Raw genomic sequence first — 22,442 nt, 5'->3', positions numbered from 1 at the left:
CCTGGGCAATCAGCTAATGGAAGGAATCCACTTGCATGACTCGTCTTCACAGGGGGCAGGGGGAGGGCAGAACAACACATGGCTGTTGTCCTCTTTATCGTCCCACAACAGTCCATCTGGTGTCAATGGCCCGTCCCTGCTGGGCAGGATGCGACACCTGCGGTTGGGGGTCAGCCCTTCACACTGGTTAGTCTCTCCTGTCTGGTGATTTACACAGTCGCAGGGGCTCACCATGCACCCGCTCAAATATTCCCTGACGACATGGGAGCCAGCTGCTAGAAATGAGCTGCAGCCACTCACCAGCGATCCATAATCTGAACCCCAAACACATCCTTATCGCTCTCATACCTGCTTTAACACCACTAACCCACAGCTGAGCCGGACTGATCCCAGCGATGTTATTTGTTCGTGTTCAGTGAGGCATGAGGAGCTTGGCATGAGCTGGTCCCTGGTGGGACAGTATTACAGGGGGTCCTGTGGTCTTCCAAGGGGGTCGGGGGGTGTTCCGTGCTCTCCCATGGGGTGGGGGGTTCCGTGCGCTCCCACAGGGGCAGGGGGTTCTGGGCTGTCCCACGGAGGTGGGGATTTTCATGCTTTCCCGGGGTGAGGGTGCAACCCTGCTAACGAGGCCTGTCCCTCTCCCAGACCAGGTTGGCCTTCCAGACTTCAATGCAGGTGCCATGGAGAACTGGGGACTGGTGACGTACCGGGAGAACTCGCTGCTCTATGATCCTCTCTTCTCTTCCATCGGCAACAAGGAGAGGGTGGCAACAGTGATCGCTCATGAGCTTGCCCACCAGGTACCCAGTGTATCCTGCTCTGCCTCCCTGCCAGCCCTTAGCTGGGTGTAGAGATACTGAAGGGCTGGAACTAGTCCAGGATTCCCTGGGCTCGGGGGCTCCCTGGCTGTGTGTGTGTGTGTATGTGGGGGGGCTCTGTCCTGGGGCTCCCTGGCTATGTGTGTGCATGTGGGGGGCTCTGTCCCTGGGCTTGGGGCTCCCTGGATGTGTGTGTTGGGGGCTCTGTCCCTGGGCTCGGGGGCTTCCTTGCTGTGTCTGTCGGGGGGCTCTGTGCTGGGGCTCCCTGGGCTCGGGGGCTCCCTGGCTGTGTGTGTGTGTGGGGGGGCTCTGTCCCTGGGCTCGGGGCTCCCTGGATGTGTGTGTCGGGGGGCTCTGTCCCTGGGCTTGGGGCTCCCTGGATGTGTGTGTTGGGGGCTCTGTCCCTGGGCTCAGGGGCTTCCTCGCTGTGTCTGTCGGGGGGCTCTGTGCTGGGGCTCCCTGGGCTCGGGGGCTCCCTGGCTGTGTGTGTGTGTGGGGGGGCTCTGTCCCTGGGCTCAGGGCTCCCTGGATGTGTGTGTCAGGGGGGCTCTGTCCCTGGGCCTGTGGCTCCCTGGCTGTGTGTGGGTTGGGGGGCTCTGTCCTGGGGCTCCCTGGCTGACCCTCCCCTTCTCACTCTCTCCTCAGTGGTTCGGGAACCTGGTGACCCTGCGCTGGTGGAATGACCTGTGGCTGAACGAGGGCTTTGCCTCCTACGTGGAGTACCTGGGGGCGGACTCTGCTGAGCCTTCCTGGCACATTGTGAGTAGCCCCAGGAGGGGTGGTGCTACCTAGCGGGCTGCAGCGGCAGGAGCTGGCCTTCCCTTGTCACCCGCACGGCCCCTTGGGCCACTGGTGGGCTCGCTGAGGTGGCAGGCTTCGGCCCAAGCAGGATCACCTGGCCGGAAGGAGCTGTGTGCTCCAGGGAGGGGCCCTGCTCTCTGCTTGGCTGCAGCCTTTCCTGGCGCTGGGACCCGGTGATGGAGGCCAGTGGGTCTCGGTCGTCCCTCCAGAGGGGCAGCCTGGTGCTGCCGGCAGCAGTGAGCGAGAGCTGCTTGCCGGGGCAGGGCCCACCCAGCTCCTGGTGCTGCTGGGCAGGGAGGAGGCAGCCCCCTCCGCAGGCCCATCCTGCAGGGGGTGAGAACGCCGAGCCCTAGGCTGGGCTCAGCCAGGCTGGGGGCAGGAAGGGAAGAGACGGCGCCGTGTCTGGGCTGGTAGCAGTCCCCACACGCCCGCGGAGGGGCCGCCCCGGCACCGCCCCAGGCAGGCTGTAACCTGCTGCCTTTGCAGAAAGACCTGATCGTGCAGAATGACATGTACCGGGTGATGAAGGTCGACGCGCTGGCCTCCTCGCACCCGCTCTCCTTCCTGGAGAGCGAGATCAACACGCCAGCGCAGATCAGCGAGATCTTTGATGCCATCGCCTACAGCAAGGTGAGGGACCCGCTGGGACTGCCCAGGGCCCGGGTTGGGGCAAGCCGGATGGGCTGTGCTGCCCTCTCGCGGCTCCTGGACCCTCGCTCAGCGCCTCTCTCTGATCTTCTTGCAGGGGGCGTCGGTGCTGCGGATGCTCTCGGAGTTCCTCACCGAGGACAGCTTCAAGAAGGGGCTGCAGGTGAGGCCCTGGCCGGACCCGCCTCGCCAGGGGCAGGGGCTGCGTGCCCAGCAGAGGGCTCAGCCGGACGCTGCCTGCATGGCCCCTGCTCCGAGGCAGGCATCAGCCTGGGCTCCCTTGGGAGGGTGCTCTGCCGAAGGGGGAACCTGCCAAGCCCCCCCAAACTCTGGCGGTGCTCACCGGACCCGCGGGCAGTCTGTCCAGGAGGCAGAGCCACGGGGGAGGCGCTGGAGGGGCAGAGGAGCGGGCAGGGCCTGAGGGCAAAGGATGGTGCTGGGGGTGTGCCCACGCACACATGCAATGCCCTGCTCAGCGTGAGTTACATGCCTGCTCTGTGCCAGTACCGAGGCTGCAGGCTGGGGCAGCCCCTGGCTACAAAGCCTGGCAATTCACTCAAGTGGCAGGCTTTGGCTTGCAGGTCCCTGGTCCAGTCGAGCGTTGGCCAGCATGGCAGCCATCATGCCCATGGTAGCCGGGCCTGGGGGAGGGCCCAGCCTGCGCACTCGCTCCCACTGTCTCAGTACAGCCCCCGGTGGCATGGCCCTGCGGTGCCCACTCCTGCCCAGACACCCTGCAGGGGAAGAGTGTGGGTGAGCAGTAGGGAGGGCACTGCTGCTGGGAGCCATGGGCCTCTGCCTTTGAGAGCCATGCCCAGAAAGTCTGGGACTTTGCTCAATGCAATGCCTCTGCCTTCGCCTGGCAGCAGGCACGCAGGATGTACTCTTGGGGAGGCGGCTCCCCTGCTGAGCCCCGACTCAGGGATCCCCATCTCATCCCGAGCGAATAAGAACATAAGAAGAACATAAGAGCGGCCAGACTGGGTCAGACCAAAGGTCCAGTCAGCCCAGTGTCCTGTCTGCCGAGAGTGGCCAATGGCAGGTGCCCCAGAGGGAGTGAACAGAACAGGGAATCATCAAGTGATCCTTCCCCTGTCGCCCATTCCCAGCTTCTGGCAAACAGAGGCTAGGGACACCTCCCCTGCCCGTCCCGGCTAATAGTCATTGATGGACCTCTCCTCCAGGAACTTATCTAGCTCTTTTTTGAACCCTGTTATAGTCTTGGCCTTCACAGCATCCTCTGGCAAGGAGTTCCTCAGGTTGACTGTGCACTGTGTGAAGAAATACTTCCTTTGGTTTGTTTTAAACCTGCTGCCTGTTAATTTCATTTGGTGATCCCCAGTTCTTGTGTTATGAGAAGGAGTAAATAACACTTCCTTGTTTACTTTCTCCACATCAGTCATGATTTTATAGACCTCTGTCATATGCCCCCTTAATCGTCTCTTTTCCAAGCTGAAAAGTTCCCATCTTATTAATCTCTCCTCATACGGCAGCTGTTCCACACAAGTGAGCTGTAGCTCACGAAAGCTCATGCTCAAATAAATTGGTTAGTCTCTAAGGTGCCACAAGTCCTCCTTTTCTTTTTGCGAATACAGACTAACACGGCTGTTCCTCTGAAACCTAATAATTTTTGTTGCCCTTTTCTGAACCTTTTCCAATTCCAATATAGGTTTTTGAGATGGGGCGACCAGATCTGCATGCAAGATGTGGGCGTACCACGGATTTATGTAGAAGCAACATGATATTTTCTCTCTCATTATCTATCCCTTTCTTAATGATTCCCAACATTCTGTTTGCTTTTTTGATGGCCGCTGCACATCTAGTGGATGTTTTCAGAGAACTATCCACACTGACTCCAAGGTCTCTTTCTTGAGTGGTCACAGCTAATTCAGACCCCATCATTTTATATGTATAGTCGGGATGATGTTTTCCAGTGTGCATTGCTTTGCATTTATCAGCATTGAATTTCATCTGCCATTTTGTTGCCCAATCACTCAATTTTGGCAGTTTTTGTAGCTCTTCACAGGCTGCCTGGGACATAACTATCTTGAGTAGTTTTGTATCATCTGCAAATTTTGCTACCTCACTGTTTACCCCTTTTTCCAGATCATTTATGAACATGTTGAATAGGACTGGTCCCAGAACAGACCCCTGGGGGACACCAGTATTTACTTCTCTCCACTCTGAAAACTGACCATTTATACCTACCCTTTGTTTCCTATCTTTTAACCAGTTACCAATCCATGAGAGGACCTTCCCTCTTATCCCATGACTGCCTGCTTTGCTTAAGAGCCTTTGTTCAGGGACCTTGTCAAAGGCTTTCTGAAAATCTGAGTACACTGTATCCACTGGATCCCCCTTGTCCATGTGCTTGTTGACCCCCCTCAAAGAATTCCAGTAGATCGGTGAGGCAGGATTTCCCTTTACAAAAACCATGTTGACTCTTCCCCAACAAGTTACTGTGACAATGTGACTCAGCAAGGAGGGGGAGTGTTGACCTGGGAATATGCCCTGGGGATGGGAGACCTGAGAGCCTGTCACCTGAGCCAGGAAGGGGGGGGGTCAGTAACACCTCTGCCTGGGAATCTGGACAGAGGATGCAGCAGGGAACCTGCTGGGTGGGTTTAGTTTCAGTTTTGGGCTGGGTGGAGGAACGCAGGGAACCCCAGGGCTGGGGTCTAAGCTCCCTGCTCCCCCAGAAGGACGTGATTGAGGGATCCTGGGTGTACCCACAAGCTCTGTTTTGGACTGCGTTCCTGTTGTCCAATAAACCTTCTGTTTTACTGGCTGGCTGAGAGTCTCAGTGGATCCCAGGAAGAGGGTGCAGGGCCTGGACTTCCCCACACTCCGTGACAACTGGTGGCAGCGGTGGGATGTACTGCACCCCGTGAACGGCGCTTCCTGCAGTAAGTGACTGGGGAGCAGTAAAACGAAGGGGGATTGACGGGAACCAGGCGTGCTGAAGATTCAGAGAGAGACGGTTTCAGGGGGCGGTTAACCCCTGGGAGTGTGTGACCAGAGAGAAGGACTTTCGCAGTAAAGGGTCCCCCGGGGGATTGCAGCGAGCGGTCCCAGGGGCGGAGGAGTCTGCAGCTCGACCCTGGCAAAGAGGTGGTGACCTCAAGAAGGACTGGCACACTAGGGGTTTTTTCTGGAAACTGTGGAAAGCTGCCCGGCCTGTGAGTGGCCAGCAGGGAGATGTACGCTAAACGCCTTAAGAGCGACCTGGTGGAGCTGTGCAGGCAGAGGGGGCTGCGCATCGGGAGGTCCACCAAGGAACAGCTGATTGCCCAGTTGGAGGAGAGGAATCGCTTGGATGACCCAATCCCTGTCCCTGAGGGAAGCCGCCCGGCAGACGCAGCGTGGGCCCTGGGGCCTGACGGGGCTGGGAGGGATCAGACGGCTACCGAGGACATCCCGAGACCCTTCCTACCTAGGCCTGGGGGAGGGGTTGGGGGAAGCCCAGCGAATACCGAGGGCACCCTGACCCCGGCACCCAGCAGGGGATCCTCCCAGTGGAGCTCCCCATCCCTGGAGCAGATGTGGCTGGAACGGGAGAGGGAGATGAAAATGAGGGAGCTGGAGGATCATGAAAAACAACGTCAACATGAGCAGGAGGAGAAGGAGCGGGAACGTCAGGAGAAGGAGAGGCAACGTAGGCATGAGCAGGAGGAGAAGGAGAGGGAACGTCAGGAGAAGGAGAGGCAACGTAGGCATGAGCAGGAGGAGAAGGAGAGGGAACGTCAGGAGAAGGAGAAAAAAAGACAGCTTGAACTGGAGCTGGCCAGGCTGAGGAGCAGTGGGGCCCCGGCTGCGGTGCGTGAGGGGGGACCCAAGACTGCAAGGAACTTTGGTAAGTGCTTCCTGGCCCAGCGTAAGGAGGGGGAGGACATAGATAGCTTCCTGACGGCCTTTGAGAATGCCTGCGAGATGCACAGGGTTGACCCTGCAGACAGGCTCCAGTTTCTCACCCCCTTACTGGACCCCAAAGCCGTGGAGGTGTACAGCTGAATGACAGGGGCGGAGGCAGGGGACTATGAACTGTTCAAACAGGCCCTGCTCCGTGAGTTTGGGCTGACCCCCAAGATGTACCAGAGAAGGATCTGGAGTCAGTGTAAAACGCCTGAGGTCACCTACCTACAACTGGCTAACCGGATGCAGGGGTATGCCCGCAAGTGGACAGCTGGGGCCCGAGCTAAAGAGGACCTGCTTGACCTAATCGTACTGGAGCAACTGTATGATCAGTGCCCTTCCGACCTGAGGCTGTGGCTGGTGGACAAAAAGCTAGAGAACCCCCAGCACGCAGGGCAGCTGGCCGACGAGTTTGTGAACAGTCGGTCAGGGGGTAGCCGGGAGGAGTCCCAAAAGAACAGGTCCCGCCCCCCCCATGCAGAGAGAGAGTCACCAGGGGACCTCCCAGCGGGGAAATAGGGGGAACCCCCTCCAAAGGGGAACGCCTGGCATCGGGCCCCTCCAACCCGCTCGAGGGGTCCAACGTGACCTGAACTGCTATCACCGTGGCCAGAGAGGCCACGTACGGTCCCAGTGCCCCGGGCTCAGGGACAAACTGAGCAGACCCAACCTACCCAGGGTTAACTGGGTAGGGACCCAGCTGGACGAGGGGCAGACGGCCCAGGCAAGGGGGGCTACCATTTTACCACCTGCTCAGGAGGGAAGAGTACCCCTGGCCAGCTCCACCAGAGGGCTGGATGCTCTGGACTCAGGGTGCTCGGTTTACAGGGTGGGCGCGGGGCTGTCCCTCCGGAGAGAGTGCCTTGTTCCCCTGGAGGTGGATGGGAGGAAGGTCAGTGGATACTGGGATATGGGCGCGGAGGTGACGCTGGCCCGGCCCGAGGTGGTGGCCCCAGATCGGGTGGTGCCCAACACCTACCTGACCCTGACGGGGGTGGGCGGGACCCCATTTCAGGTGCCTGTGGCAAGAGTACACCTGAAATGGGGGGCCAAGGAGGGCCCCAAGGAAGTGGGGGTGCAGCACCATTTGCCCACTGAGGTTTTGATGGGGGGGACCTAGAGGACTGGCCAAGCAACCCCCAGAGCGCCCTGGTTGTGACCCGTAGTCAGAGCCGGTGAGGGGCACTGCGCCCTGACCTTGGGGAGGGTATCACACCGGAGGCGCAGGACCCTTCCCTGGTGGGGAGGGAGCGCCGAGGGGCACGGCTCAGAGAGGCTGAGGTCTCAGACCCGGCCAGTGAGAGGGAACCGGGCCCCATCCCTTCCCCAGCTGCTGAGTTCCAGGCCGAGTTGAGGAAAGATCCGTCTTTGCAGAAGCTCAGGGATCTGGCCGACCTTGGTGTGGTACGGACCGTGAGGAGAGGCTGCCAGGAGAGGTTCCTGTGGGAGAAGGGGTTCCTGTACCGAGAATGGGCTCCCACAAGGGAAGTAGAGTCCTGTGGGATCAGGAGGCAGCTGGTGGTCCCCCAGAAGTATCGCCGCAGGCTCCTGTCCCTGGCCCATGACATCCCCATCGCAGGGCACCAGGGAATCCGGCGCACCCGGCAGAGGTTGCTACAGAACTTTTACTGGCCCGGGGTCTTTACCACGGTCCGGCAGTATTGCCGATCCTGTGACCCCTGTCAGAGGGTGGGGAAGGCCCGGGACAAGGGGAAAGCGGCTTTGAGACCTTTGCCCATCATAGAGGAGCCTTTCCAGAAGGTGGCCATGGACATCGTGGGGCCTCTCAGCAAGACGACCCGGTCGGGGAAGAAATACATTCTGGGGGTGGTAGATTTTGCCACCCGCTACCCCGAGGCAGTGCCCTTAGCTTCCATTGAAGCCGACACCGTGGCCGACGCGCTCCTGACCATTTTGAGCCGAGTGGGGTTCCCCAAGGAAGTCTTGACAGACCAAGGCTCCAACTTCATGTCGGCCCTGCTCTGGTGCTTGTGGGAGAAATGTGGGGTCCGGCACGACTGGGCCTCAGCTTATCACCCCCAGTCCAGTGGGTTGGTGGAGAGGTTCAACGGGACGCTAAAGATGATGCTGTAAACCTTTATGAACCAGCACCCGCAGGATTGGGACAAGTACTTACCTCACCTGCTGTTCGTGTACAGGGAGGTGCCCCAGGAGTCTACCGGATTTTCTCCTTTCGAAGTGTTATATGGCAGGAGGGTGAGGGGCCCCCTGGACCTGATGAGAGACGAGTGGGAGGGGAAGGCCACTCCCGATGGAGAGTCAGTGGTGGAGAATGTCCTGATCTTCCGAGAGAGACTGGCGGAACTCATGGGCCTGGCCAGGGAGAATCTGGCCAGAGCCCAGAGGAAGCAGAAGGTCTGGTATGACCGCACGGCACGGGCCCGTGCCTACGCCACCGGGGATCAGGTGATGGTTCTCATCCCCGTGAGAAAGAACAAACTACAGGCCGCCTGGGAGGGCCCTTTCAAGGTCGTCAAGCAGCTCAATGAGGTAAACTACGTGGTGGAGCTGTCGAACCGGGCGCACCACCGCCGGGTGTACCATGTGAATATGATGAAGCCATATTATGCCAGGGGGAATGTGGTGTTGGCCGTGTGTGGACAGTGGGAGGAGCAGGGAGGTGACCCTTTAGTAGATCTATTCCATGGGACCAGAGCTGGTTCCCCCCTGGAAACAATTCCCCTCTCGGATCAGCTAACCCCTGCCCAGCAAGCTGAGGTCAGGGGGGTGCTGCATCCAGACCGACAGCTGTTTTCCAACCAGCCTGGACGCACTAATCTGACTGTCCACCGGGTGCAGACAGGGTCGCACCCGCCGATAAGATGCTCCCCCTTCCGAGTCACAGGGAAAACTGCTCAGGACCTGGAAAGATAGGTCCGGGACATGCTGGCTTTGGGGGTGATCCAGCCATCTGCCAGCCCTTGGGCCTCGACGGTGGTGCTGGTCCCCAAAAAGGACGGGTCGGTCCAGTTGTGTGGATTATCAGAAGCTCAATGCCATCACTGTATCTGATGCCTACCCCATGCCCAGGCCTGACGAGCTCCTAGACAAGCTGGGAGGAGCTCGGTACCTCACCACCATGGACCTTACAAAGGGCTACTGGCAAGTGCCGCTGGATGCAGATGACCTGCTGAAATCGGCCTTTATCACCCCTCTGGGGCTCTATGAGTTCCTGACCCTGCCTTTCGGCCTCAAGGGAGCGCCGGGCACCTTCCAGCGCCTGGTGGACCAGCTCCTGAGGGGGATGGAGAGTTTTGCCGTGGCGTATATTGATGACATCTGTATCTTTAGCCAGACCTGGGAGGACCACGTGTCCCAGGTTAGACAAGTGCTGGACCGACTCCAGGGGGCTGGGCTGACTGTAAAAGCGGAGAAGGGCAAGGTGGGGATGGCGGAAGTATCTTACCTGGGCCATCGGGTGGGGAGCGGCCGCCTAAAGCCGGAACCAGCCAAGGTGGAGGTGATCAGAGACTGGCCCGCTCCCCACACCAAAAAGCAGGTCCAAGCCTTTATTGGGATGGCAGGATACTACCGAAGATTTGTGCCCCACTTTAGCACCATCGCCACCCTCATCACGGAGCTATGCAAGAAGGGGAAGCCAGACAAGGTGGTCTGGACTGAGCAGTGCCAGGAGGCTTTCCGGGCGCTGAAGGAGGCTCTGGTCAGTGGCCCAGTTCTGGCAAACCCAGACTTTGACAAGCCCTTTGTGTTGTTCACCGACGCCTCAGACACAGGACTGGGGGCGGTGTTAATGCAGGAGGATGAAAAGGGGGAGAGACACCCCATCGTGTACCTGAGCAAGAAGTTGCTACCCCGGGAGCAACACTACGCGGCCATCGAGAAGGAGTGCCTGGCCATGGTGTGGGCCCTCAAGAAACTAGAGCCCTATCTCTTCGGGCGACACTTCACCGTCTACACCGACCCCTCTCCCCTGACCTGGCTGCACCAGATGAAAGGAGCCAACGCCAAACTCCTGAGATGGAGCCTGCTCCTGCAGGATTACGACATGGACGTGGTCCACGTGAAGGGAAGTGCCAACCTGATAGCGGATGCGCTGTCCCGGAGAGGGGGCCCCGAACTTCCCCAGGTCACTGGTCAGCGTGACCCCGCTCAGTTCAGTCTCGAAGGGGGGAGAGATGTGAGGATGGGACGCAGCAGGGAGGGGGGAGTGTTGACCTGGGAATGTGCCCTGGGGATGGGAGACCTGAGAGCCTGTCACCTGAGCCAGGAGGGGGAGGGGGAGGTGACACCTCTGCCCAGGAATGTGAACAGAGGCTGCAGCAGGGAACCTGCTGGGTGGGTTTAGTTTTTCAGTTTGGGGCTGGGTGGAGGAACACAGGGAACCCCAGGGCTGGGGTCTAAGCTCCCTGCTCCCCCAGAAGGACGTGATTGAGGGGTCCTGGTTGTACCCACAAGCTCTGTTGTGGACTGTGTTCCTGTTGTCCAATAAACCTTCTGTTTTACTGGCTGGCTGAGAGTCTCAGTGAATCCCAGGAAGAGGGGTGCAGGGCCTAGACTCCCCCACACTCCGTGACAGTTACATTCATCAATGTGTCTGACAATTTTGTTCTTTACTAGAGTTTCAACCAGTTTGCCCGGTACTGAGGTCAGGCTTACCGGCCTGTAATTGCCGGGGTCACCTCTGGAGCCCTTTTTAAAAATTGGTGTCACATGAGCTCTCCTCCAGTCATGTGGTGCAGAAGCTGATTTAAATGATGGGTTAAAGACGACAGTTAGTAGTCCTGCAATTTCACCCTTGAGTTCCTTCAGAACTCTTGGGTGAATCCCACCTGACCAACCTTCCCTTTCCCTGTGTTTTCACAGTCCTACCTCCAAGCCTTCAGCTACGGAAACACGGTCTACGACGATCTGTGGGATCATTTGCAAAAGGTGCGAAGCTCCTCCCACCAGCTGGAGGAGCATGGCCAGGGGCTGGGGCCGGGGTTCTGTTGCATGACACTTAGTGGCACTTTCCTGTAAGAAGCCCGTTACTGTCAGGGACGGGGGGCTGGGGCCCACCCAGCCGTGATGCAACTGAAATTAAGGTCCCGCAGCCACCTTCTCTCTGCCTCCATTTGCACGACACGCTCCCACACAGGGCACAGTGCTGGCTGCATGCCTGGGCCCCAGCAGGCACGTGGGCAGGCTTGGCGCACGGCTCTGCTGGGCACAGGACAGGAATCGGTGCCGCTCCCTGGCAGGGGCCTGATTGGCGCTTGTCTTGCCTCGCCCGTGCTGCACGAACACAGAGAATGGCATGGCCCCTGCCCCAGAGAGCGCCTGATCCTGCCAGCTCTTGCGCCCGGCTCATGCGAACAGCGCCAGGGAACCCTGCTGAGGCCGGCCGGGACAACCGTACGATACCGTTCTTTCCAGAGCCGGTGAACGGAGTCCTCGTCGCTGGGGGAGGCTGGCGTGATGCCGCCAGTGACTGCCAGAGCTCTAGACAGGCCGTGGCGGGGAGTGTCCCTGTCACAGCGCATGAAGCTGCTGTGGGGGTTCAACCGAACCTTCCCAAACACCGAGCTCTGGGCACTTCTCTCTTCCCCCAAAGGTGCCCTGTAGAAGGGCAGGGGGTGGGGATGGAGCCGGGAGTCCCCAGCCTAGCCTCTGCGGGAGCCGATCCACCGAGAACAGCAGCCAATAGCCCCTTCCTGCCCCCTGCACAGGTGGTGGTTGAAGACAACATTCAGCTCCCCACCACCATCAAAGGCATCATGGATCGCTGGACACTGCAGATGGGCTTCCCCATGGTGACCGTGGACACGAAAGTTGGCTCCATTAGCCAGAAACACTTCTTACTGGACACCGAATCCGTTGTCGAGCGGCCCTCGGCGTTCAAGTGAGTGATCGAGTGGCCCTTTTTCCCCTCTGAGGTCCCACACTGGAGAGGCTGGCTGTCCTAAGCACGGTGGGGCGTGAGCCCCTCCCCTGCCACCACAGAGCCCCATGGCTGTGCCTCTCGGAGGGGGCCCTCTGTGGGATCGTGGCCAGGGCTGCACTGCGGCACCCCCAGGTAGAGCTGAGAGAACTGAGACCTTGAAGTGCTGGGTCCCCTGGAGCCCCATGGGCCTTCTGCCTCCGAGAGGCTGAGGCCCGAGGCCAGCCCCGTTCCTCCGTGCTCCTTGCAGGGACCTCCCCGTGGGGCGTCACCCCTTTGAGGGGTGAGGGTGTGATTTGGGTGAGGCAGCAGTGATCACCGGGGGGGTGATCCCTTGCACTGGGGAGCTGGGACTCTGCCGGGGGCAGAACCAGGCAGAGTAAGGAAGAGCAGGAGAAGATCCCAGTGTCTGTCTGTCTGTCTGTCTGTCTGCAGCTACACCTGGATAGTCCCTGTCACTTGGATGAAGCAGCAGGATGGGACAGAACAGATGTACTGGCTCACCGAGACCTCAGGTACTTGCTGGTCCCTGGCCGTGTCCCAGGGAACTGGTGTTGCTGCAGGACCAGGATATGGTGCTAGCAGTTGCCAGGTTTGCTATGCCAGTGCCATGGTCAGTGCCCTGGGGAGATTTCAGTGCGGTTACTGGGGGTGTCACTACCCCCTCTTCAGCCCAGACAGGTCTGCAGGGGAAGAGTCTTTATCAGGGAGCAGCCCCCAGAGGGGCTCAGTGGGGGGTTCTAGGGGGCAGTCTCTGGAGGGGCTCCGGGGGGGGTTCTAGGGGGTGGCCCCTGGAGGGTTCTAGGCTCAGGCACTCTCTGCTGTAGACTTGAAGGGATGGGCCCCACTAACGTGCTTCCTTTTCCTTTCTCAGCCACCAGCTCATCGTTTGTGGTGGCTGGTGCCTCCAACTGGCTCCTGCTCAACATCAACGTGACGGGGTATTTCCGGGTGAACTATGACCAGGAGAACTGGAACAAGCTGCTGAGCCAGCTGGTCACCAATTACGAGGTACCCGAAAGCCCAGCCTCTGCCCCCGCACCAGCACTCTCAGCCCAGGGGACCAGGCCCCTGCCGTGGGGTGGTCGAGCCCCAAGCTGGGCCAGGGACCCCACAGCCAGCCCAAGCTGAGTCGCCCATTCCAAGGCTCTTCTCTCCGACCTGGTCTGCTCCTGCCCCTGGTAATCGTGTTTGCACTTTTCCAGGTCATCCCGGTGATAAACCGAGCCCAGCTCATTGACGATGCCTTTAACCTGGCCAGGTGAGTCGCCCAAGCCGCTGGGCCGCCACGGGGTGACAACCAGCCTCTGGCCTCCTCCCCCAGCTCCACGGCGGCATCCTCTGCCCACGGCGCCGGAGCGCGGCTGGCAGGCCAGGGAGGAGTCTGTCCCCGCACCCCCCTTCAGGCAGCGAGAGGGAGGCCCCCACACCCTCCGGTTCCCCCTCTCTGGGCTGGGCAGGCCGGGAATCTCCCCCCCGCCCCACCGTTGTCTGGTCCCTGCCACAGCGGGGGACGAGGGGCCGGCAGAGGCTGGGCGCTGGCGTCCCGGCAGGCCCACGGGCAGGGGACTGGGCTGCTGAACATCTGAGGCGTAGCACCTACCCCAGGTACACAGCCAGCCTGCGCCAGGCTCTGTCCCGCCTGGCCCCCTGGGTCTCTCACTGCCGTGCCCTGGTGCAAGGGGGTGAGGGGAGCGTCCGGATGGGGGCTTGTGTGGGGAGCTGGGCTGCACGTCCTCCTCGCCAGGCCAGGCTGGCCCCTGTGCGTGGGGCAGCAAACATCCAGGGGGCAGGCGGGGGAGGGGGAGTAACTGAGCAGGCCCTGCAGGGGCTCTTCGGGATGGACTGGCCACTCTGCTGGCAGGCAAGCAGGGGGTCAGTCTGTGGGGTATTAGCAACAGGGGATGGGGAGGGGTCCATTGCTGGGGGGAATGGGAGGAGGCAGCCAGGTGGAGATGGGGGGGTCCATTGCCGAAGGGGATGGGAGGGGGTGGGGTCCATTGCCAGGCAGGGGGTGGGGAGAGGTTTAATTGCTGGGGGGTGGGATGGGAGGCGGTGGCCGGGCGGGAATGGGTGGGGGTCCATTGCTCTGGAGGAAGGGGAGGGGTTCTATTGCTGGGGGGGATGCGAGGGGACAGCCAGGCGGGGACAGGGGAGTCCACTGCTGGGGGGCGGGGATGGGAGGGGGCGGGGTCCATTGCCGGGCAGGGAGGGCGCAGAGGGCACGGAAATGCCAGCACATCTGGTGCTGTGACAGGAGGACGTGAGCACTGCAATTGGCTGTTTAGGGCTAAACACATCGACATCACGCTGGCTCTGAAAACCACCACCTACCTGAAGGAGGAGCGGGAGTACCTGCCCTGGAGCGCGGCCCTCGACAACCTGGCCTACTTCCGCCTGATGTTTGACCGCAGCGAGGTGTATGGCCCCATGCAGGTGAGCCCCCACCTGCCTTGGGTGCGGTGGATTGTGGGCAGCATGGCCGGATGGTGCTCGGATGGGCGCTCTGCCATCCCCACCTGTGCTGGGATCAGTTCAGCTGTGGGCCTGGCACAAAGGCAGGGCATAGGGTGGGCTCTGCAAATCACCCCCTGCGAGCCAGAGAGATGCCGAGGCAGGCCCCAGAGGGTGGGAGCTGCTCGGGGAAGGGCATGGGGTGAGGGAATGGAGGTGGCAGGAGCCGTGGGCGCGCTGGGTGATTGGGGCGTGGTGGGGGAAGGCTCAGAGCTACTGACCCTTCTGGCAAGCAGCGCTCACCCTGCCCGTCCTCCCCCAGAAATACATCCAGCAGCAGGTGATCCCCTTGTTCCAGTACTTTGGAAACATCACCTCCAACTGGACCAGTCTCCCGGAAGGCTTGATGGCGCAGTGAGTCCCAGCGCGGCGTGTCCTCTGGCCAGCCACAGGGCTGGCCCTGCGCCCCCGGCGCCCCCACGGCCTGGAGAACTGCTCCTCCCGTGACCACTGCTACCTCTCTGGGTCCCCCCTTCCTTGCCCCACCCCTCAGCCAAGGGGGCGCTGGGCCTGGCTCCCAGAGTGCGGGCACGCTGGGGCCGGTTGGGTGGCCCTGTGTTATGGGCATATGCCACTCTTCCAGACCCTGCCTCTCCTCCCGCTCTTCCTCCCTCTGCCCCACAGGACCCGAGAGACAGGGCGTCCCCTCCCCACTGGTGGGATGGCTGAGCTGGGCAGCGGCACCCGCTGGGGAGGAAGCAGAAGCAGCTGCCACGCGGTGCCCGGTGGGAACGGCCCCGGGTTCACCCAGGCCAGCACTGTCCCCGAGAGTGCCCACTGCTCACAGCCTCCGAGCGAGGTGACCCCCACCCAGCCCATGCTGCGCCTGGCAGATGGGGCAGCCGGAGAGACGCCTCCTGGGCCGGGCTGGTGATGGGCCGGTGGGCGCCTGCCTCTGTCACGGTCATTCTGCCTGGTCTCCCTGCCCCCTAGGGCCCCTTCGCCGGGTCCAGCCGCTGACACGGCTCCTCTCCCCACTCAGGTACAGCGAGATCAATGCCATCAGCACGGCCTGTTCCTATAAGGTCCCTGAGTGCAGCCAGCTGGCCACTGCCTTCTTCAACCAGTGGAAGCAAAACCCCAGCAACAACACGTGAGCCCTTCCCTGTGGCCTCTGGGATGGGGGGCTGGGCTGGACCGGACCGGGGCGTGGTACCCCTGGGATGGGGGGCTGGGCTGGACCGGGCCATGGAGCCCCCTGGGATGGGGGGCTGGGCTGGACTGGGCCATGGAACCCCCTGGGATGGGGGGCTGGGCTGGACCAGGCCATGGAGCCCTCTGGGATGGGGGGCTGGGGCAGGCCATTGAGGGAGCTCAGGCAGAATTTGCCTAGTTCCAGCTGGTAAATACCCAGCTCCCCGGCGCTGCCTGGGCCCTTGGTGTCCTAGTGAGATGCTAGCCCTACTCACGGGCCCGCTCTCTCCAGGTGGGGGTCGCCCCCCAGCACTCCTCCGTGGGAGCCTCTCCCCATGGTCTGCGCCAGGGCTCTGCTGAGTGGGGCCCGGTGCCTGAGTTTCCCCGGCACGGCCCCCATGACAGGCATGTTCCCCCCCCAGGATCCCCCCGAACCTGCGCTCCTCCATCTACTGCAGCGCCATACAGATGGGCAGCGAGGCAGACTGGGACTTCCTCTGGCAGATGTTTAAAAACGCCACCGTGGTGGCCGAAGCCGACAAGCTGCGCTCGGCCCTGGCCTGCAGCAAGGAGCCTTGGATCTTGAGAAGGTGGCGGGGGGGAAGGGCACACAGCTGCCCTTGGGGAATGGGGGCCTGTGGGCGTGGGGATGGGGAGGGTCCAGGCTGCCATGGGCACGGGGAAGGAGAAGGGCCTGGGGTTGCCTGCAGCGGTTGGCGGCCCTGCGTGTCCCAGCCCTGCCTGCCCCCTCCCCAGGTATCTGCAGTACGCCCTGGATCCCACCAAAATCCGGAAGCAGGATGCCACCTCCACCATCAACAGCATCGCCAGTAACGTGGTGGGGCAGAGCCTGGCCTGGGACTTCATCCGGGGCAACTGGAAGACCCTTTTCACGCAGTGAGTACCATGGAGGGGCAGCCCGGGGGAGCGGGAGGGGGGCTGGGGAATGCGGGGGAGCAAGGGGGAGTGGGGGAGCTATAGGGGATGGGGGGTAGGGGGATGGAACAAGCAAGGGGGAATGGGGGGGCAATGGGGAGTGGAGAAGCTACGGGGGATGGGGGGGTAGGGGAGCAAGGGGGATGGGACAAGTAAGGGGGGATGGGGAATGTGGGTGGGCAATGGGGAGCCTGGGGGAGGGGGAGGAGCAAGGGGGGATGGGGAATGGGGGTCAATGGGGAGCCTGGCTGGGGGAGGGGGAGGAGCAAGGGGAGAGGGGGAATGGGGGGGGCTCTCAGTCTCTCCCCGCACGTTCTGTGCCCTTCGTGCCATCCCGGGCTCCTGTGGCTCCTGGCGAAGGGCAGGGGGTGCTCCCTGCCCCCATGCCCTGAAGCTCTTCCCTTTGCTGAGCCCTGGCAGAGACACGGCCCCGGGGTGGCTGTTTCTGGGATGCTGCCCCTGTGGGAGGAAGGTGTCACGGAGTCCCTGGGCGATGCTCTGGAACTGCTCCCCATGAAGCCAGTCAGGACTCTGGGGCAGTCGCCTTTCTGTGAGCAGCCTGTCTTCAGGACACAGCTCACCCAGCTTCCACCTTCCTGGGTCTGACCTCCGAGCATTCAGCATCCTCCGTGCGCTTCCCCCCAGTGAGTCCACTCAGGTGGGGCTCCTGGGGAAGCCAGAGGGTCCTGCCCCCCAACTCCGCAGTCAGACGGGACTCTCAGCCAGCCAGTAAAACAGAAGGTTTATTAGACGACAGGAACATGGTCTAAAACAGAGCTTGCAGGTGCAGAGAACGGGACCCCTCAGCTGGGTCCATTCTGGGGGGCAGTGAGCCAGACAACCACGTCTGCCCTTCACTCCATGTCCCAGCCAGCCCCAAACTGAAACTCCCGCCAGCCCCTCCTCCTCTGGGCTTTGTTCCTTTCCGGGGCCAGGTGCTCACCTGATTCCTTTGTTCTCCAACCCTTTAGCTCTCACCTTGCAGTGGGGAAGGGCCCAGGCCATCAGTTGCCAGGAAACAGGGTGTCGGCCATTCTCTGTGTCCAGACTCCTGCACACACCGGCCCTCTAGGGCTCTGCAATGATCATACACCCCTATCCCACCACCTAGATACTTAAGAACTGCCTAGGGGAAACTGAGGCACCCCCACACTATTCAGAGGAAACATTAAGAAGAGTCCCACTTCATCACAGAAGGCACCTGCCCCACGCCCGCCTGCTCACCCCACCCTCCCCTCTGCAGGTACGGCGGGGGCTCCTTCTCCTTCTCGAGCCTGATCCAGGCGGTGACGCAGCGCTTTGCCTCTGACTTCGAGCTGAAGCAGGTGAGGCCCGTCCCAGGCCTGTCGGTGCGCTGGGGGGCGCGGCCCCTCGGGAAGGGAGAGCCCCGACAGGTCTGCTCTAGCCCCCCCCCAGGGCCTGGCCCTGGCTCCCCGCAGCCTGTCCCCGGGGCCTGGCCCAGGTGGGCTGTGAGCCGCCCGAGTGCTGGGGCCGGCACCATTTTGTGTGGGGTCGTCGGAGCTTTGCAGTCCCTCTCCATTACTGTGGCTCAGCCGCCAGGCCGGAGCTCCTTGCCTGGCCACCCTGCAACAGAGGGGTCCTGCCTCCCTGCCGGGAGGGTGAGTCCATCAAGCCCCCGTCACTTGGGGGCAAGCCAGGGCAGATCTAGGGAGAGGTCCAGCTGTGATGACAGCCCCAGGGACGCCAGCGCCCCGCTACCTCCAGACGCACATGCCCCCTGCCCGTTGGCGGGGCTGCAGCCGAGGAATTGGTGCTGCAGGAAACCTCGTGTGTTACCTAAGCACCCCTAGGCCCAGCCCCATGGGCCGAATGCCTGTCCCTTGGGTTCACATCCTGGCTCCCACCCTGCGTGGCCAAGCTGCTTCCCTGCTCCTCCTGAGTCCACCCCTCTGGCCCCGCGGGCGTCTGGGGCTGCGCAGCCCCCTGCCCAGGTCTGAGGTGCCCGGGTGGGTGCCAGGGCCGCCGGAGGGCACCGCGGTGCAGAGGTGGGTGCTGTCCTGCTGCCGCCCGCGCTCACTCTCGGGCCCGCTCTCTCTCGGCAGCTGGAGCAGTTCAAGGCGGACAATGCTGGCGTGGGCTTTGGGTCGGGCACACGGGCGCTGGAGCAGGCCCTGGAGAAGACCGCAGCTAATATCAAATGGGTGGCAGAGAACAAGCAGACGGTGCTGACGTGGTTTGAGACGGCAAGCAGCTGAGTGGGTGAACTCAGTAACACCGAACCCCCCCACGTCTGCCTCCTCCTGCTGCTCGGGGGGGGGGGGGGCAAGGGGGCTGAGCCCCGGGCTCCCGAACCCCATGCCCTGGGCATGCAGCCTCCTGAACTCTCCTGTCACTGGGCCCAGGCTCCCTCCCCAGAGAGCCCCACACCCTCACCCCCACACCCTATTCGGCCTACACCCCCAGCGTGCTCTGCACAGCCTGGGGCTCAGCCTGGCCGGGGTCCCACAAGGATTTGCACACTGGCCCCACTGCCAGGGCCTCGCCACAGCCCTGGTTTCCGTGACTGTCCCAGGGAAGCCCAGGTGCCCGTGGGCTGGTCACGGGCAGACAGGAGGGTGAGGATAGCGGGGCTGTTGACTGGGGACCCCCCAGCCCCGCTGTGGGCCAGGACATGTGCGTGGTGTATAGTCCTTCTCAGCCCAGACATTGTAAATAAAGGCTTAATGTTAAAAGGTAGAGCTGTGGGCTTGGGCTTGGCCTGGCCACACCCACGTCTCACTCTCACGCTCAGCTTGGGCAAGTGCACGGGCTGTTTCCTTTGCCGCCGGCATGGTCAGCGGTGGGGAAGGCAGGGAGAACTGCCGGGGGGAGGACGTGAGCCGGAGGCAGGTGGACCAGGGAGCGGGGGACCTGGGAGAACAGGAAGCGAACCCGCTGAGGCTGGTAGGAGCCCGGTGCTGGGTGGTGGCGAGGCCTGGCGGTGCCCGTCTGACGGCGTGTGTCAGCGATCCCCAGGGGCCAGGCCGGCCCCAGCTCTGCTCCCAGACAGGGCCGTGCAGGCTGGTGCAAAGTGACGCGGGCGAGGGGGGATCCGTGCGAGTGCCGGGGGCAGGGAGCAGGCCCCCTGAGAAGGCACAGGAGCAGCGGGCCCTGGGGGGAGGCAGGGGGAGCAGGCCCCACCACAGAAGCGAGAGGAGAGTTCCCTCCATCCAGTCCAACCCTCTCTCCGTGGTGCCCTGTGGCACAGCCAGAGCTCGGTCCAGCCTGGCTGGGAATCTCCCCCCGTGACGGGGCTCCCGCCCCGTCCCCCGGCGCTGTCTGCCGGGACGTGAGGCTCTGGCGGTGCAGCCCTGGGAGCCTGGCCCTGCAGGGACACGCTGCCCGGCCCTGGCTTTGCAGCTTGGCGATGGGGTCGGTGCCCAGGTCTGACCTGGGCGCAGCGGCCATTTGGAGAACGGGCCGGGGCTGCAGGCGTCTCTGGCTGCGTCGGGGGCAGCGCGGCAGCCCTGGGCTGAGGCCGGAGGTGTGATGTGGAACCTGGGTGAGCACCATTAGCATGTCCAAGCCTGGGGAAGGGGCAGGCAGTGGGGTGGGAAACCAAGGGGGCTCGGAGGCAGAGTCAGGCCTGTGTGACCCGTTCACGTCGTGCCATGCGTGGGTCTGGAGTCACTTGGATAGCAGCCTACTTTCCTTGCAGGAAGGTGGCATCGCCTTCTCTGTGTCCCCCCCTGAGCTCCGGCCCCAGGAGTCCCCTTGACCGCCCTCTGCCTGTGACCCCCCATGACCCACTGTGATTCGCCTGGCCCCATTGCCTCATGACCCCCATCCTTGTGACCCCCATGTTTCCCCTGAGTCCCTGCCCATCTCCCTGAGCACCCAGGTCCTCTGGCTAAGTCGGGGAGCAGGGGCCGGAGCTCCCGGCTTTGGGGGACTCAGGCCGTGTCAGAGGTGTGCTGGGCTGCTATCGCTGTTTCTCCAGGCTGCCAAGGGGCCCCAGGGCTCGCGGGGTGAGATGGGTCCAGTTCCGCTCGCGGTGACTTCGGGCCCTGCCCAGTTGCCTCCAAGAAGCGCCATGGGCAGGGGCTGGCCACGTGGGGAGTGCGCTCGCCCGCGTTCTGTGCCGCACCAAGGGCCCTGCTCCAGGCCACTGCCCGGGGCTGGAGAGACCTGTCAGCCCTACACAGCCCCGCGCCGGGCCCCACACAGCCCCAGGCCCCGCCCAGCCCCGCGCTGGGCCCCCCTCAGCCCCACACAGCACCAGGCCAGTTCCCCCATGTCAGCCCCACACAGTAAGACACTGGGTCCCCTTGGCAGCCCCCTGGGGGGCAGTGTCAGGCCCTGCTCCCAGACTGGGTCATTCTCATGCAGGCAGAAAGCCCAGCGCTGCCCACACAGCCGGGTAGGGAGCTGACAGCACCCATGGGGGCGCTCCCCCTCCTGGCAGGGGGCTAATGAAATCTGGGCCTGCTGGAGAAATGTAACCGAGCATGAGCCAGATCAGAGCATGGGAGGAGCAGGGACCCTGGTCATGCGGTTCCGCATCCATCACCGTCCACCCACCCTGCCTTCAGAAACTGTGTCTGCGGGCTCCCAGAGACTCCCCGCCTCCCCCAGCACCCGCCCACTCCCAGATACACCCCACCCCAGCACCCGCCCACTCCTAGAGCCAAGTCTGCCTAGCACCCACCCGCTCCCAGAGACTCCCCGCCCCCCCAGCACCCGCCCCGCTCCCAGAGACACCCCACCCCAGCACCCGCCCGCTCCCAGAGACTCCCCTTCTCCCACAGCACCCGTCCGCTCCCAGATACACCCCACCCCAGCACCTGCCCACTCCTAGAGCTAGGTCTGCCTAGCACCCACCCGCTCCCAGAGACACCCCGCCTCCCCCAGCACCCGCCCACTCCCAGATACACCCCACCCCAGCACTCGCCCACTCCTAGAGCCAGGTCTGCCTAGCACCCACCCGCTCCCAGAGACTCCCCGCCTCCCCCAGCACCCGCCCGCTCCCAGAGACTCCCCGCCTCCCCCAGCACCCGCCCGCTCCCAGAGACACCCCGCCTTCCCCAGCACCCACCCGCTCCCAGATACACCACACCCCAGCACCCGCCCACTCCTAGAGCCAGGTCTGCCTAGTACCCGCCCGCTCCCAGAGACTCCCCACCTCCCCCAGCACCCGCCCGCTCCCAGATACACCCCACCCCAGCACCCGCCCACTCCTAGAGCCAGGTGTGCCTAGCACCCACCCGCTCCCAGAGACTGCCCGCCTCCCCCAGCACCCGCCCGCTCCCAGAGACACCCCACCCCAGCACCCGCCCACTCCTAGAGCCAGGTCTGCCTAGTACCCGCCCGCTCCCAGAGACTCCCCGCCTTCCCCAGCACCCGCCCGCTCCCAGATACACCCCACCCCAGCACCTGCCCACTCCTAGAGCCAGGTCTGCCTAGCACCCACCCGCTCCCAGAGACTCCCCGCCTCCCCCAGCACCCGCCCGCTCCCAGAGACTCCCCGCCTCCCCCAGCACCCGCCCGCTCCCAGATACACCCCACCCCAGCACCCGCCCACTCCTAGAGCCAGGTCTGCCTAGCACCCACCCGCTCCCAGAGACTCCCCGCCTCCCCCAGCACCCGTGTGCTCCCAGAGACTCCCCACCCCAGCACCTGCCCACTCCTAGAGCCAGGTCTGCCTAGCACCCACCCGCTCCCAGAGACTCCCCGCCTCCCCCAGCACCCGTGTGCTCCCAGAGACTCCCCACCCCAGCACCTGCCCACTCCTAGAGCCAGGTCTGCCTAGCACCCACCCGCTCCCAGAGACTCCCCGC

The 22,442-nt window shown here is 62.8% G+C and overlaps 1 protein-coding gene across 2 annotated transcripts in view; it reads left to right on the top strand.

Annotated features, from left to right (window-relative positions):
* ANPEP (alanyl aminopeptidase, membrane) overlaps window positions 1–19,362 on the top strand; it is a 40,434-nt gene extending 21,072 nt beyond the window's left edge. For both annotated transcript variants that reach the window (XM_073304571.2, XM_073304570.2), the window contains exons 6-21: window positions 646–800; window positions 1,464–1,577; window positions 2,106–2,249; window positions 2,365–2,430; window positions 11,025–11,090; window positions 11,870–12,042; window positions 12,517–12,596; window positions 12,956–13,092; window positions 13,287–13,342; window positions 14,370–14,517; window positions 14,858–14,949; window positions 15,578–15,688; window positions 16,152–16,319; window positions 16,486–16,626; window positions 17,909–17,990; window positions 18,729–19,362. In XM_073304571.2, coding sequence (XP_073160672.2) covers window positions 646–800; window positions 1,464–1,577; window positions 2,106–2,249; window positions 2,365–2,430; window positions 11,025–11,090; window positions 11,870–12,042; window positions 12,517–12,596; window positions 12,956–13,092; window positions 13,287–13,342; window positions 14,370–14,517; window positions 14,858–14,949; window positions 15,578–15,688; window positions 16,152–16,319; window positions 16,486–16,626; window positions 17,909–17,990; window positions 18,729–18,881 — 1,886 coding nt within the window. In that variant the 3' untranslated portion in view covers window positions 18,882–19,362. The remainder of the gene's footprint in view (window positions 1–645; window positions 801–1,463; window positions 1,578–2,105; window positions 2,250–2,364; window positions 2,431–11,024; window positions 11,091–11,869; window positions 12,043–12,516; window positions 12,597–12,955; window positions 13,093–13,286; window positions 13,343–14,369; window positions 14,518–14,857; window positions 14,950–15,577; window positions 15,689–16,151; window positions 16,320–16,485; window positions 16,627–17,908; window positions 17,991–18,728) is intronic.
* Window positions 19,363–22,442: the final 3,080 nt, after the last annotated feature.

Source organism: Lepidochelys kempii, chromosome 10, assembly GCF_965140285.1.
Source record: "Lepidochelys kempii isolate rLepKem1 chromosome 10, rLepKem1.hap1, whole genome shotgun sequence".
NCBI lineage: Eukaryota > Metazoa > Chordata > Testudines > Cheloniidae > Lepidochelys > Lepidochelys kempii.
This window is presented reverse-complemented; position numbering and strand designations above follow the sequence as displayed.